General features: G+C 47.4%; 1 protein-coding gene across 9 annotated transcripts; it reads right to left on the reverse strand.

Annotated features, from left to right (window-relative positions):
* Positions 1–4680: 4680 nt before the first annotated feature.
* LOC126999482 (transient receptor potential cation channel subfamily A member 1 homolog) lies at positions 4681–13698 on the reverse strand. 9 transcript variants are annotated; one of them, XM_050862118.1, is made up of 8 exons: positions 13627–13698; positions 11476–11606; positions 8373–9941; positions 8032–8237; positions 7686–7935; positions 6801–7017; positions 6468–6584; positions 4681–6169 (listed from the first exon to the last, which is right to left on the reverse strand). In XM_050862118.1, exons 2-8 carry the CDS (start codon positions 11559–11561, stop codon positions 5273–5275), a joined length of 3342 nt encoding a protein of 1113 aa, XP_050718075.1. In that variant the 5' UTR covers positions 11562–11606; positions 13627–13698; the 3' UTR covers positions 4681–5272. The 9 variants fall into 9 exon arrangements, with proteins under 9 accessions (XP_050718075.1, XP_050718072.1, XP_050718071.1 ...); XM_050862115.1 differs by having other exon boundaries at positions 11476–11603; positions 13310–13684; XM_050862114.1 differs by having other exon boundaries at positions 13310–13684.
* Between the last annotated feature and the right edge of the window lie 509 nt (positions 13699–14207).

Consider the following 14207-nt stretch of genomic DNA (forward strand, 5'->3'; position numbering starts at 1 on the left):
TCTCTCTCTCTCTCTCTCTCTCTCTCTCTCTCTCTCTCTCTCTCTCTCTCTCTCTCTCTCTCTCTCTCTCTCTCTCTCTCTCTCTCTCTCTCTCTCTCTCTCTCTCTCTCTCTCTCTCTCTCTCTCTCTCTCTCTCTCTCTCTCTCTCTCTCTCTCTCTCTCTCTCTCTCACACTTATCTCCTTACTTCCTCACTTCTCTCCATTTTTCCTCCATTTTCTCTCTCTTATCTCCTCTCTTCCTCACTTTCCTCCACTTTCTTCCTCCGTTACCTCCTGTTTTCAGTTTCTCCTCCAAGGGAACAACAAGGGGGAGGAAAAACTTGGCTAATGCTTCAGAGAGAGAGAGAGAGAGAGAGAGAGAGAGACTAGGGGGAGGGGATGTTGCTGGGTACAGTGGCAATAACATGTGTGGTTGTGGATGGATATTCTCTCTCTCTCTCTCTCTCTCTCTCTCTCTCTCTCTCTCTCTCTCTCTCTCTCTCTCTCTCTCTCTCTCTCTCTCTCTCTCTTTCTCTTCCGTCATTATTTTAGACACTATTTACTTTATTTTTTTTACCTGTACTATATTTTTTTGCTTCTCTAAAACATTCATTGGAGTTTTGTATGTTTTCTTTTCCCTTTTTCTTCTTGTTCTTGTTATTGTTATTATCATCATTTTTATTTTTATTATTATTATTATTATTATTATTATTATTATTATTATTATTATTATTATTATTATTATTATTATTATTATTATTATTATTATTATTATTATTTACTATTATTATTACTTTTCGCGTAGTGTCTTATTATTTTGGTGTTTTTTGGTGTTTCAAGTTTGTTTTTGTTCGACTTATTTTCTGCGGCGTTTTATTTAACATTTCCTTTTTTTTTCTCTTTTTTTTTTAACAGATATTTAGGGGCCTTTTTGTGGTCTAAGTTTCTGTATTTTTTTCTATTTTTAAGTCCTTTTATCCATCATTTCTTTCTTTTTCTTTATTTTTTTTTTCCCGAATTCATCCTCTTTTTCACTTATTTTTCCCCAAAACTTCTGATGTGTGTTTTGCCGCTCGTCTAAGTTTCTGTGTTTTTTGTATTTTCAAGTCTTTTTATTCATCATTTCTTTCTTTTTCTCTATTTTTTTTCCCGAATTCATCCTCTTTTTCTCTTATTTTTCCCCGAAACCCCTGATGTGTGTTTTGCCGTTCGTAATTTCCTATCTCTAAGAATATTCAAGTTTGTTTTTCCTCAGCTTATTTTCTTCCTCTTTTTATTATCATTTCGTACTTTTTTCGCTTTTCCCTCCTTAGTTTCTCGTCATTTAATTTTTTTTGTAAGTTTAAGTGTTTGTAAGTTTGTGTTTTTCGACTTATATCCTCGTTGTAATCATGATCTCCTCTTTTTCCCTATTCGTTTGTTTTTTCTCTCATTATTATTATCATTTCGTATTTTTCTCTTTTCCCTTCTTAGTTTCTCGTCATCTAAGTTTTTTATAAGGTCGGTTTTATCGGACATTTTGGCTTCTCACAGCAGCTATTTCTAAAGGTCAAAGAGGAGGTCAGTCGGGTTCTAATGAGCGTTTCTTTAGGTTCACGGTACAGAGGGAGGGTCAAACTACCACCAGGGCCATAAAACTACCCTTGGAAATGCCCACAACTCCTACGAAAGCCTTGTCAAATATGTGTTTCTTAGGTTCACGGTACAGAGGGAGGTCAAACTACCAGGGCCATAAAACTACCCTTGGAAATGCCCACAACTCCTACGAAAGCCTTGTCAAATATGTGTTTCTTAGGTTCACGGTACAGAGGGAGGGTCAAACTACCACCAGGGCCATAAAACTACCCTTGGAAATGCCCACAACTCCTACGAAAGCCTTGTCAAATATGTGTTTCTTAGGTTCACGGTACAGAGGGAGGGTCAAACTACCACCAGGGCCATAAAACTACCCTTGGAAATGCCCACAACTCCTACGAAAGCCTTGTCAAATATGTGTTATCGGGGACGGCAAAATGTCTTGCAATACGACCCTAAAGTTGTAGTGTTTGTAAGTTTGTGTTTTTCGACTTATATCCTCGTTTTATTCTCCTCTTTTTACCAATGTCTATGTTTCTTCGGCTTATTCTCTTTTTATAATCATTTTCTCTTCTCCTTTTCCCTCTATAGCTTCTGAGGATCGTTTCGTCGTTTGTAACTTCTGTATCTCTAAGTATATATAAGCTTGTTTTTCCCCGGCTTATTTTCTTCCTCGTATTATTGTCATTTTCTCTTCTCTTTTTACCCCTATAGTTTCTGAGGATCCTTCCGTCGTTTGTAAGTTCCGTATCTCTAAGTATATATAAGCTTGTTTTTCCCCGGCTTATTTTCTTCCTCGTATTATTAACGTTTCCCCTTCTCTTTTTACCCCGTAGCTGCTGAGGGGCCTTTCTTCGCCGCCAAAGTTTAGGGGGCGGATCAAGTTTCCCACCCCAAGAAAGAAAGGAGAGGAGGGCGACGTGAAGGTTCCCGGAAATGACAGCAAAGGCGACATCAAAAGGTAGGAAACAGCTCGGTTATTTTCCTGCACCGTCAGATGGCGCTGCGTAGTCGGGGCGGTACGTTCTGATGAGAGAGAGAGAGAGAGAGAGAGAGAGAGAGAGAGAGAGAGAGAGAGAGAGAGAGAGATATGACAGACAGACAGACGGACAGACAGGTAGACAGAAAGAGATATAAACAGACAACAGACAGAAAGACAGAAAAAGATATAACAGACAGACAGAGAGATAGAGAGCTATAAACAGAGACAACAGACAGATAGACAGAAATAGATATAACAGACAGACGGACAGACAGACAAACGCGGTGTGATTGATTAACACGACACAGGTGAATAGCAATTAGCAATTTTAATCTTCAGGTGAGTGGGCGTGTGCAAAAGGGATAGGATGACAGACTTCTCCTGCCCCCCCTACCCCCCTCTACTCTCTCTCTCTCTCTCTCTCTCTCTCTCTCTCTCTCTCTCTCTCTCTCTCTCTCTCTCTCTCTCTCTCTCTCTCTCTCTCTCTCTCTCTCTCTCTATCTATCTATCTATCTATCTATCTATCTCTATATCTATCTCTATATTAATCTCTCTCACTGGAATGGGACTAGGCTTACCTCTCCAATTAATCCTCCTCCTCCTCTTCTTCCTTTTCCTCCTCCTCCTCCTCCATCTTCTTTCCTATCTGGTATTTTTTTTATCAAGTCCTCAATTTCGAGTAGCGTTTCAGTCCTCGCTTCATATCTGCCTTTCTCTCTTTTTTTTGTGTGTGTGTTCTAGATGGTCCCGTGTGTGTGTGTGTGTGTGTGTGTGTGTGTGTGTGTGTGTGTGTGTGTGTGTGTGTGTTATATCGCCCCTTTGAATCCTTCCACATTTTCCTCTTTCTCCTCCTCCTCCTCCTCTTCCTCCTCCTCCTCTTGCTTCTCTCTCTCTCTCTCTCTCACTCTTTATTCCATCCTCCTGCATCCTCTCCACTCTCGTTTTCACTTCATATCGTTTTCGTTTTCACATTGCTACGTCTTCGAAAGTACCAGATAGTTTCATGGATAACAATGGAGCCATATACAAACTTCTAAGTCTCACCCAGCCTCATTATTACTCCTAAAACTCCGACTCACAAGCATACGAAACACTAAGCAACATTATAATTTGAACAGATGGAGTGCGTGAGGTGGACGAGTGGAGCGGAGTGTTTTTTATTTACGCCCTTGAACTGTCTCCTTAACTGTAAAAAAATAAAAATAAAAAAAGCAGGTGTGGCGTGTATGTATATCACCTGTAATCAATATTTCCTCTCACCTGTGCATTTATCCCCACTAATCACGCGTGTACGTCCTGCATGATATCGGTGCTTTTAGCTTTCCCACCTGGCTTTCAGAAATTTCGTTTGGTCTCTTATTCTGTTTCATTTTATTGGAGCAGCGACTAGCGGGCTTTTTTTGCTGCTGAGTTGTTGTTTTATATTATCATTGAGCTGTCTCCCTTCCTGTCAAAAAATTGGTTTCCCTTCATATGCCCTAATCAGTGTTTTCTTTCACCTGGCTTCCTCTAATTGGTGCCTTCCTTTACCTGTCCATCTGTGTACTATCACCTGTAAGCAGTGACTCATTATTTTTTGTTTGTTTGTTTGTTTTAGTGCCCTTGAGCTGTCTCCCTTGCTGTAAAAAAAAATCGGTTTCCCTTCATATGCCCTAATCAGTGTTTTCTTTCACCTGGTTTCCTCTAATTGGTGCCTTCCTTTACCTGTCCATCTGTGTACTATCACCTGTAAGCAGTGACTCATTATTATTTTTGTTTGTTTGTTATATTCCCCTTGAGCTGTCTCCTTTGCTGTCAAAAAATTGGTTTTCCTTCATATGTCCTAATCAGTGTTTTCTTTCACCTGGCTTCCTCTAATTGGTGCCTCCGTTTACCTGTAAGCAGTGTCTCATTATCCATAGTCCCCTTAAATTTAACCTCAAGGGCTAATGTTACGGAGATGAGCACCGAGGCCACGTGCAGCTATACGTATGTCCCGAACTTTACCTTTACATTACCTTAATTTGTGTCTTTACATTTCTCTCTCATTCTTCTTTTTCCTTTCTTTTATCCTAGGTCTTCTTTTTCCTCTGCATTCTGATTTCATTCGTTCATATAAAAAAATTATAATAGAATAATAAGAATGCATAATGAAACACAAATGGCAACTGTAATAAAAATGTGTTATCCAAAATGCACATCAAAAGCCATTGATATAAATTGCATATCACCAACACTCCTCTAGTTATCTCTCTCTTGGTGTCACATTCGTCCAACCTCAAATTCTTCCAACCAGGCACTCAGGCAGCGAGTAAGGCGAAGGGAACGTTAGTCTTTGTTAACAGAAACCTCCCTCTTCTCCGCCTTGTTGTGTTTCTGTGTTTCTTGGGAGAGTCTGTTACTTGAAGACTTGCATTGGTTTACTTTTGTTTACCTTGCGTGTTAGTCTTTGTTAACAGACACCTCTATCTTCTCTGTCTCGTTTCTCCTTCTGTTTCTGTGTTTCTGTGGTGGAGTCAGTCAGTCAGCTGTTTAATTTGTCTATCTTAATTTACTTATACTGGAAGAGTTTGTTACTTGAAGACCTGCCGTGTTTTATTTTGTGTAGTGTCTGTTTCTTCAGTGATTTACGAGGAGGAGCGCCTTTCTTTTCTCTCTATTTTTCTATGGAGTTTTCTACTTGGAGACACGCCTTCATTCATTTTGTATTTCGTGTCCTTCGCCTCAGTTCTCTTTCTGTTTCTTCGGCGAGTTTGTTACTTGAATACGCCGCACCTCTCTCTGCACTTCTTCGGAGTGTTCGTCATCTGCAAACTCGCCTCGCTCCTTTCATCGTAGTACTCCAGGATATCGGCGCATCGATTCGTCACCTCCTGGAGCTGCTTCGCCTGTTCCTCCAACATGCCCCTCATCAGCTTGAGATTGGCCCTTATGTCGTCGTCATCGCTCTCGTCATCGTCATTGTCGTCCGTTTGAAAGAAGTCCACCACGTTCTCGACGAAGGACATGACTTTCTCCAAGTAAAGGCTGACTCCAGTGTCACGTGGTGAACCGTCGACTTGGGATACTTCGTTCTGCCCGTTTTCTTCCTCTCCAGGAGGCCAGGCGTATTTCTCCTGTACCTTCGTGATCAGGCTTGGAATCTTCTCCTTCTCGTCGTACTTCTGGGCGAAACACAGAAGCCTGCACCAAGGGAAGGACATGTCAATTTTCAGAAGGAGGTTGATTCGCCCCGTCTGCTTGAGGTAGCAGAGTCTCTTCTTGCTGAAGGAGGGCGTCTTGAGCAGCGTGACGAAGAAGGCGCCGACGGTACACACGAAGAGCAGGAAGAGGCTGTTGGAGAGGAGCGGGTAGTCCAAGTTAGCGTTGAGGAAATTGTCGTCGTAATTCAAATCCCCGACCATCCAAACCACAACCTGCACCATGGACTGAGGGAGGGAGTGGAAGGAGGCTTGTTCCCAGAGAAGCAGATGAAAGGCGAACGAGAAGATGAAGACGATCATCCCGAAGTACATGAGGCCCTTGATGTATTCCTTGAGGAAGTTGGCGTTGAGGGCCGCGAACATGATGAACTGAAGAAGCAGGTCGATGTTGTGAATGAGGTCTAGCCATGAGAAGAGCAGAGCCAGGATCCCGCACTCCCACGCATATACCTGCCGGGCCCAAGGAAAGGTGAGGTGATGAAAAACAGCACTCCCTTGAGCATCACTTCTACTAGATCAAAACTAAATACGAATGGGCAAGTGCCAAGGCCCATTAGTAGGGTAAGCAAGAGCCTGGATACTTACTTGGCGAGTACCTGGAAAACTGGGACTTATAACCCTTTTCATAACCGAGAGAAATATACCTGAAGGCTACCTGGACCACCATCACTTGAGTTTGTGCTTAATTACCTCGAGATCACCTGTGACAGCACCTTTGCCTGTGGGTGTGGGTGTGGGGGCGACTTACGGACTTAATGCCGAGGATGAGGTCACATTGGGAGGTGGGCAGGAGGGCCGCGAGGGACATGACCATCCAGGGGAGGCGAAGCAAGAAGAAGGAGTTATCGAGGTAGTGCTTCCTCATCTGCGCCAGGAGGAGGAGGAGAGTGAGAAAGGAAAGAAAAATGTTCGGATATAGAAAAGTTCGATCATTCCTTCATTCTATATTAGTCAGGCAGTCAGTTAGTCAGTCACTCAGCTGTTTAATCTGTCTGTCTTTCTATATATTTTTTATGTTATAACGAATATTTTCACGTAATAAATATACAAACGTCATGACCCCCCCCACCCTTGCACACACCTTTCTGAAGCAGGTCGACTCCACAAACACTTGCAGCAGTAGGGATGCGGTGAGCAGGAGGTGGGCTATGACAGTGCCTGGGACGCCGGGGTGAGTCCAGAAAGCAGGGACGCACTCTTCCTGCTCCTCCTGCTCCTCTGCTGCCTCTCCCTCAAGACAAGGCCCACATATCTCCTCCCTTGTCAAGTTGTACATCTTCTCGATTTGTGTCCAGTTTCTGAAGATGTAGAGATAAGAGACTCGTGGTTATGAAGTTCTATGTCTCCTCTTGCTCCTTCTGCCTCCCCCCAGCCTCCCCCCAAGCCGAGGTCCACATATCTCCTTCCTTGTCAAGTTGAGCATCTTCTCGAGTTGTGTCCATTTCCTTCAGATGTAGAGATAAGAGAGACTCGTGGCTGTGATCTTCTTTGACTCTCGTTTTATTCACGGCCTCAACGTCTGACATAATCTGACACTCACTCAGCCACGTGCAGCCTCCTACTTCGCATCCACAGCGTCTATATACTCTGGTCGGTATTGTCAAACTCTTTTGCATCTCACATCATTTCCCAAGGCCGAAAAGGATTTTAGTCGGGTTCTAATAAGTGTTTCACATTCATGGTACAAAAGAATGGGCAAACTAACGCCAGGGTCATAGAACTACTCCTGGAAAGGTCCAAAACTCCAATGGAAGGCTTGCCAAATGTGTGCTGGGGGCGCTGATTTTTTTTTCTTTTTTATAGCAAGGGAGGCAGGTCAAGGACAAAAAACTGAAGCAGCAACAAAAAAGCCCGGCAGACGCTGCTGCGACATAAGTAAAAAGAACGAGAGGACAGAAGAGAGGTCAGTTTTGGAAATGTTTAAGAGTGTGGCCCTTAGACCTTAACACCGCGCTGTCGTACTTACGTTGTGTGCAGCAGAAAGAAGAAGAGCGTGGCCAGGATGACCAGGCGCCACAGCAGCAGCGCCAGGAAGAGCCACCGGGCGTAGGAACACCACTTGTACTCGAGCCACTTCTCCACCAGCGGGTGTTGCAACAGCGGCGGGTGTTGCAGCAGCGCCAGCCGTTCACTGCCCGCCATCACGCCCACGGGATGGTCCGCCAGACAAGCCCTCTCTGCTGGCTCTTGCCGGGACCCCTCGAGGCACTCAGCAACTGAAACATTATACTGATCGCTTCTTGCCCCGCCCGTCATTGAGATAGCCTTCAAGTGTTCCTAAAGAGACATGTAATGGGAGAGGGCGTCCTTACCGGTCTTGGCGTAGGAGGTGTTTTCGAGGAGTCTGAAGTCGTTGATGCCTTCGTCGTTGCGACACTTGGTCATGACCTCGCTGGCGATCTCTGGGTAGGGGCTGATGATATCCCTGAAGTTAGGGCAGTGCGTCGCCCCCTCCGCCCTGTCCAGCCCGCAGCCCGCCTCCCACCACTTGCTCTCGAACATCACGCTCAGGAACCCTCTGGAACACAGGTGTTTTATAGCGGTGCAGTGAACCGACTTTGTTCAAATACCCGGCAAGTCATGCATTTTCGTTGTGTGTGTGTGTGTGTGTGTGTGTGTGTGTGTGTGTGTGTGTGTGTGTGTGTATGATTACCTGTCCTTCTTGGCCACGCTTTGGTGTGTGTACTCATGTAGTCTCGGCCGCAGGTCCTCCGGCAGGGTCTTCAAGTCCTCCAGCAGGAGCCTCACAACCTCATGGTGGCCACCCTCGAAAGCCACGTCCAGGGCGTACTTGCTCTTTGCATCCTTCTCGTTGCCGAGGCCGTGGTCCGCGTTCAGCAGGATCTTGGCACACTCCAGGCTTCCCACGGCTGCGGCGGCGTGCAGCGCCGTGAAGTTTGTGTCGCGCTCCTTTGCCCGCAGCGTGGCGCCTCTGTTCACCAGGAGACGCACCAACTCGGCGTGCCCCGCGGCGGCGGCCACGTGCAGCGGCGACTTGCCGTTGTTGTCGGTGGCGTTGAGTCGCGCCCCGCGGCCCAGGAGGAGGCCGCACACCACTATGGAGCCTTCCTTGGCGGCCAAATGCAGCGGCGTCACGCCCTTTTCGTCGCTGATATTGGTATCTGAGCTGTCGCAGGAAAGCATCTTTTTTAGGATGCCGGGTCGCCTGTACACAGAGTGGAAGTGCAGCAGCGGCTTACCAGGGCCACACGTTGGCGAGGCGCCGGCCTCAATTAAGAGGTTGAAGCTTTTCTCGTCCTGTTTCTCGGTGGCTATCGAAAGCGCTGTGTGGCCACGGGCGTCCTTCTTGTTGAGCTGGTCTTCGATGTTCCGACAGCCGAGTAAATACTCAAGGCACTTGTGGGCCTTGCCGACCGCTGCGAGGTGCAGCACGGTGCTGTTCTCGCGGTTTATCTCTGCCAGGGAGGCACCACCCTCGACCAGCAGCTTGACGCAGGGCAGCTTGTTGTGGCGCACGGCCTCCATGAGGGGCGTGTTCCCGCTTTCGTTCCGCTCGTCCACGGGCGCCTTCATGTCCAGCAGCACTTCCACGAACACGTTGTAGCCCCTCTTGGCCACCACGTGCAGGGGCGTGTTGCCGGCATTGTCACGGTAGCGCAGACTGGCCTCGTCGGGCTTCAGCTCTTTGCAGCAACGGTAGTGGCCCTTATGGAGGGTGAGGGCGAGGGGGGGCGGCACGTTTGAGGGGCCGGGGTGGCTGTAGGAAGAGGCGAGCAGGCTGCAGCATTCCTTGTAGCCCTGTTTGGCGGCGTAGTGCACGGGCAACAAGCCGCTCTTGTCCTGCAGCTTGGCGTCGGCGCCGGCGCTCAGCAGCAGCTCCACTATCTTCGCTTGGCCCTCCTCGGCGGCATAGTGCAGCGGCGTCCGTTGGGTGCACTTGCGCCGCACGTTGAGGTTGAGGCTGCCGGTAGCTTCGTGGTGGGCCAGGAGACACTCACACAGGTCACCCCGGCCGTCTCGCGCCACGATGTGCAGCGGCGTGTGCCCCGCGTGGTCCTTGGTGTTCACCTTGGCGCCCCTGGCCAGCAGGGCCTCGGCCACCCGCCGCCCGTCAGACCACTTCCTCCTGGCGAGGGTGTGCAAGGGCGTGGACCCGTCCCGGTCGTCCAGGACGTTCACGTTCCTCTCATTCTCCAGCAGGCGAAGGCACTGCTCCACGTCCTCCTTGGCTATGGCGGCGTGCAGCGAGGCGAGGACGCTGCTGCCGAGGGGAAAAGGGTGCGTCAGTGTGCGCTTGTGGGGGAGGGGAGGCACGCAAGACACAGCCGAGGAGGAGGAGGAGGAGGAGGAGGAGAAGAAGAAGAAGAAGAAGAAGAAGAAGAAGAAGAAGAAGAAGAAGAAGAAGAAGAAGAACAAGGTTCAATACGTAAGGTCAACTATAAGCGAGGTTAAGAATCGCCATCAGCAAAGTGTAGGCATCGGCAGTCAGTTCATGAGCCGAGCAGAGTCGGTGATGCGTGGCTGTCCGCAGCGACTGTTACCGACATGCAGTTACACGCGCTTATCAAGGAGGGCTCCTGCACGGTCTGTCTCAATTCATCAGATATGTTTCAGTAATGAATTCAAGCGTCGCCTCTTTCGGCTGGCTCATAAAGATAAAAGATGATTCCGCTAAAGTCTTGATAAGAGATTACGAGGTTCCTCAGTGTATGAACGAACAAAGACAGCCGCTCTTTCTGTAGATGACCGCCTGGGAGTGTTTTCAACGATTTTTTTTTCTTCTAGAGCAGAGAAGACAGGCCAAGCGATGCTCCCACGCAAAAAAGGAGGAAAACAAATCCATAGAACATGACCCGTGATATTAGAGAGGTTGATACTCCCCTCTTTAAAGCGTTCAAGTCACAGGAAGGTGAGAAAACAAACAAAGGAAGGCTGTTATAGAGTTTACCAGTGCACGGAATGAGCGTATGGAAGACAGGGGTTAACTCTTGCATTAGGAAGTTGGACAGCATAGGGATGAGCTAAAGTCGTGTGTAGCGTCCAGACAAAGTAAGGTGAGAAAACAGACAAAGGAAGGCTGTTCTAGAGTTTACCAGTGCACGGGATGAGCGTATGGAAGACAGGGGTTAACTCTTGCGTTAGGAAGTTGGACAGCATAGGGATGAGCTAAAGTATAAAGTCATGTGTAGCGTCCAGACAAAGTAAGGTGAGAAAACAGACAAAGGAAGGCTGTTCTAGAGTTTACCAGTGCACGGGATGAGCGTATGGAAGACAGGCGTTAACTCTTGCATTATTAAGTTGGACAGCATAGGGATGAGCTAAAGTAGAAAGTCGAGTATAGCTTCCTTGTTTGCTCAAGCTCAGAACATAAAAGAGTTGGCAGCAAAAGTTAGAAAAATAAAAGATAATTAAACATGCTCTCTATTACCTTCCTTTACACGTGTTTTATCTCATTCATCTTTTTTTTTTTCCCTGTGTTTGTACAAGTTTCTTTTTATCTCTCAACGTTGCCTCATGAACCTCTGTGAATGCCTGAAGAAGTAGACAGAAGAAAGAAAAACAAGTAATTAAGAAGAGGGGGAGTAAGAGGAGGAGGAGGAGGAGGAGGAGACAAAAACATGAATACGGAAGACAAGAATGAGGCAGAAGAGGAAGGAGCGATGAAATGGAGGAAGGGGAGGAGGAGGAGGAGGAGGAGGAGACAAAAACATGAATACGGAAGACAAGAATGAGGCAGAAGAGGAAGGAGCGAGGAAATGGAGGAAGGGAAGGAAGAGGAGCACTTCAATACTTACCTTTTCCTTCCATTCGCTGCTGCTCCTGGTGCGTCCGGTACGTCTTGAGGCTGTGGTGCTGGTGCTGCATCCTGCTGGCCCTCCATCCTCCCCGCTGCCTTCTCCTGCTGGGTCTCCCTCTGCTGCTGCTGCTGCTGAGGAGGAGGAGGAGAAGGAGGAGGAGGAGAGTCACCTAATCCCTCTCTGTTTTGGTGCGTTCGATGTGTTCCTTTTTTCTCTCCTTGCTCAATTTGTGTTAGTGTCTGTCTTTTCGTCCATCTATCTGTCTATCAGAATGTAATTACACCTTAAGCACACACACACACACACACACACACACACACACACACACACACACACACACACACACACACACACACACACACGGAAAAGTTGGATAATTATAGATACGGAGACGGGACCACACGAGCGTAAGCCCAGGCCCGTAAAATTACAACTAGGTAAATACACACACACACACACACACACACACACACACACACACACACACACACACCGTCAAAGCCTCCCTAAACTTGATCTCACCGCCCTCCCCACATACCTACCATCTCCCTCCCCACCCCCCTCCGTCCAGGAGGTTGATGTTTTCAATAAATTAAAGAAATTAAGGACACACAGAGCTACCACGCCCACTGACCTCCCAATTAAAATCTATAAGGAATTTGCCCCTGAACTAGCCACCCCCATTTGCTCCATAATAAATGCTTCACTTGAACAAAACACTTGCCCAAGCGACTGGAAAACGTCCTATGTTACTCCCATCCCCAAAATACCCAGCCCTCAGTCCCTTAATGACCTAAGGCCAATCGCCATCACTCCCATTCCCAGCCTCATTTGTGAAGATTTTATTTTTAACTGGGCTTATGATGATATTAGATGACAATAGTGCCACTATTAACCACACCAAGACCATGGTGATGCACGTTTGCACGTCCAAGAGAGATGTGCCTCCTCCGCTGCTGTCTATTGGCTCACACCACCTCCAGGTTGTCCAGTCCACCAAACTACTCGGCATCACTGTAGACAACCAACTCAACTGGAAGCTCCACGTCTCCAACACCGTCAGAGCAGCCTCCTACAAGCTGTACATGCTGCGTAGACTCAGGACGCTGGGGGCACCGGCTGCTGAGCTGTGCAGTATTTACACATCTTTCATACTCCCAAAGCTCATGTACGCCTCCCCGGCGTGGTCATCGTCCCTTACCCTCACCCAACAACAGCAGCTTGAGAGGGTTCAAAAGAGGGCATTCAGGGTCATTCTAGGCCCTGACTACCACGCCTACGACAATGCCCTGACCACCCTGACTCTCCCGAGGCTCTCTGACAGACACCAGGACGCCCTCAGAAAATTCGGCGTCTCCCTGCTTCACTATCCTCGCCACCGCCATCTCCTGCCACCCGACGCCCCTTCCCCCGCCCACTTCACCAGACACCACAACATACTCACGCCCTTCAGGGCGCCGCGTACTGACCGTTACAAACTAAGCGCAGTACCAGCGATAGTGAGGATTATAAACACTGCCCAGCAGTGATAGTCAATCCCAACGGGTCGCGGTGCAGATTAACACCTCACCGCCACCTGAGTTACACCACCCTCCCTTCCCCTTGTGTCTCTATTTTTACCTCTCCTAAACCACCTCCTCCCCTCCCCTCCCCCCCTCTAGTGTAGCCTATTTAGTATTATAGTTTATTGTATTTCTAATTTGTATATTTTCAGCCTAACGGCTGCCATACTTTAATTAAACCTATTATTATTATTATTATTATTATTATTATTATTATTATTATTATTATTATTATTATTATTATTCCCTCCCTCACCACTCATACATACCTCATCCTCTCTTGACCTCTCCGCCTCCGCTGTGAGGTGGCTAGCATACCTAGCTACGAATCCGCTGGTCCTGTTTCGAATCCCGGCCCGGGCAGTCGGCGTACTGTCCATCTTCCCTTTCGGGCTGGTCGGTAAATGGATACCTGAGGAAACCTGGGGAAGATCCACCCTGCCCCTGGCAACCCGGATGTCACACTGGCCCTGCGTCCCGGGGTGCTGGGTTACCCGCCACAAGCTCAAGGACCAATGTGACGGAGATGAGCACCGAGGCCACGCACAGCTATAGCGTATGACCCCAACTTTACCCTGACCCTTACGTGGCTCACCAGCAGCACGTTCTTCCTCCACGAGCGACAATGACACACTAAACACTCAACTCATGTTCGTTATTCGTCACGCCTAAAGATAAGATTGCCAGCAGGAAGGAGCGTTAATTGTTACCCCCGAACGTTCTGCATCCGGTCGGAGAGTCGTGGCATTTGTAAACATTTGTAAAGGTCAGCGGCTTACCGACTACACGGGCCAGATATCTTTGGGTGTATACATTATGTGGTACCATCGTTTGTATTCCACACTTGCTCTATGCAGATGCAGGTTGAGCACACTGCCTCAATATGTACAGAGCCTAATGCAAGAAAGAATAAGTGAGATAATTACATGTATACATTAGAAGACAGCAGGGAGGACAACAGCAACATATGTGCATGAATGATACCATAAAATACCTATTATAAAGAATGTATTCAGTAATCTAAGAGCTCTGGCTGGAAGGGAGGGAAGGGGAAGAAGTGGGAAAGAAGATTGTGGAGGGAAGAAATGGAAAATAAATCTAGCCCATGTCTACAGGGAATGGAAATATGAAACGGAAAATGTGGATGTATTTTATGATTATGTATTT

This window comes from Eriocheir sinensis, chromosome 16 (assembly GCF_024679095.1).
Source record: "Eriocheir sinensis breed Jianghai 21 chromosome 16, ASM2467909v1, whole genome shotgun sequence".
Taxonomy (NCBI): domain Eukaryota; kingdom Metazoa; phylum Arthropoda; class Malacostraca; order Decapoda; family Varunidae; genus Eriocheir; species Eriocheir sinensis.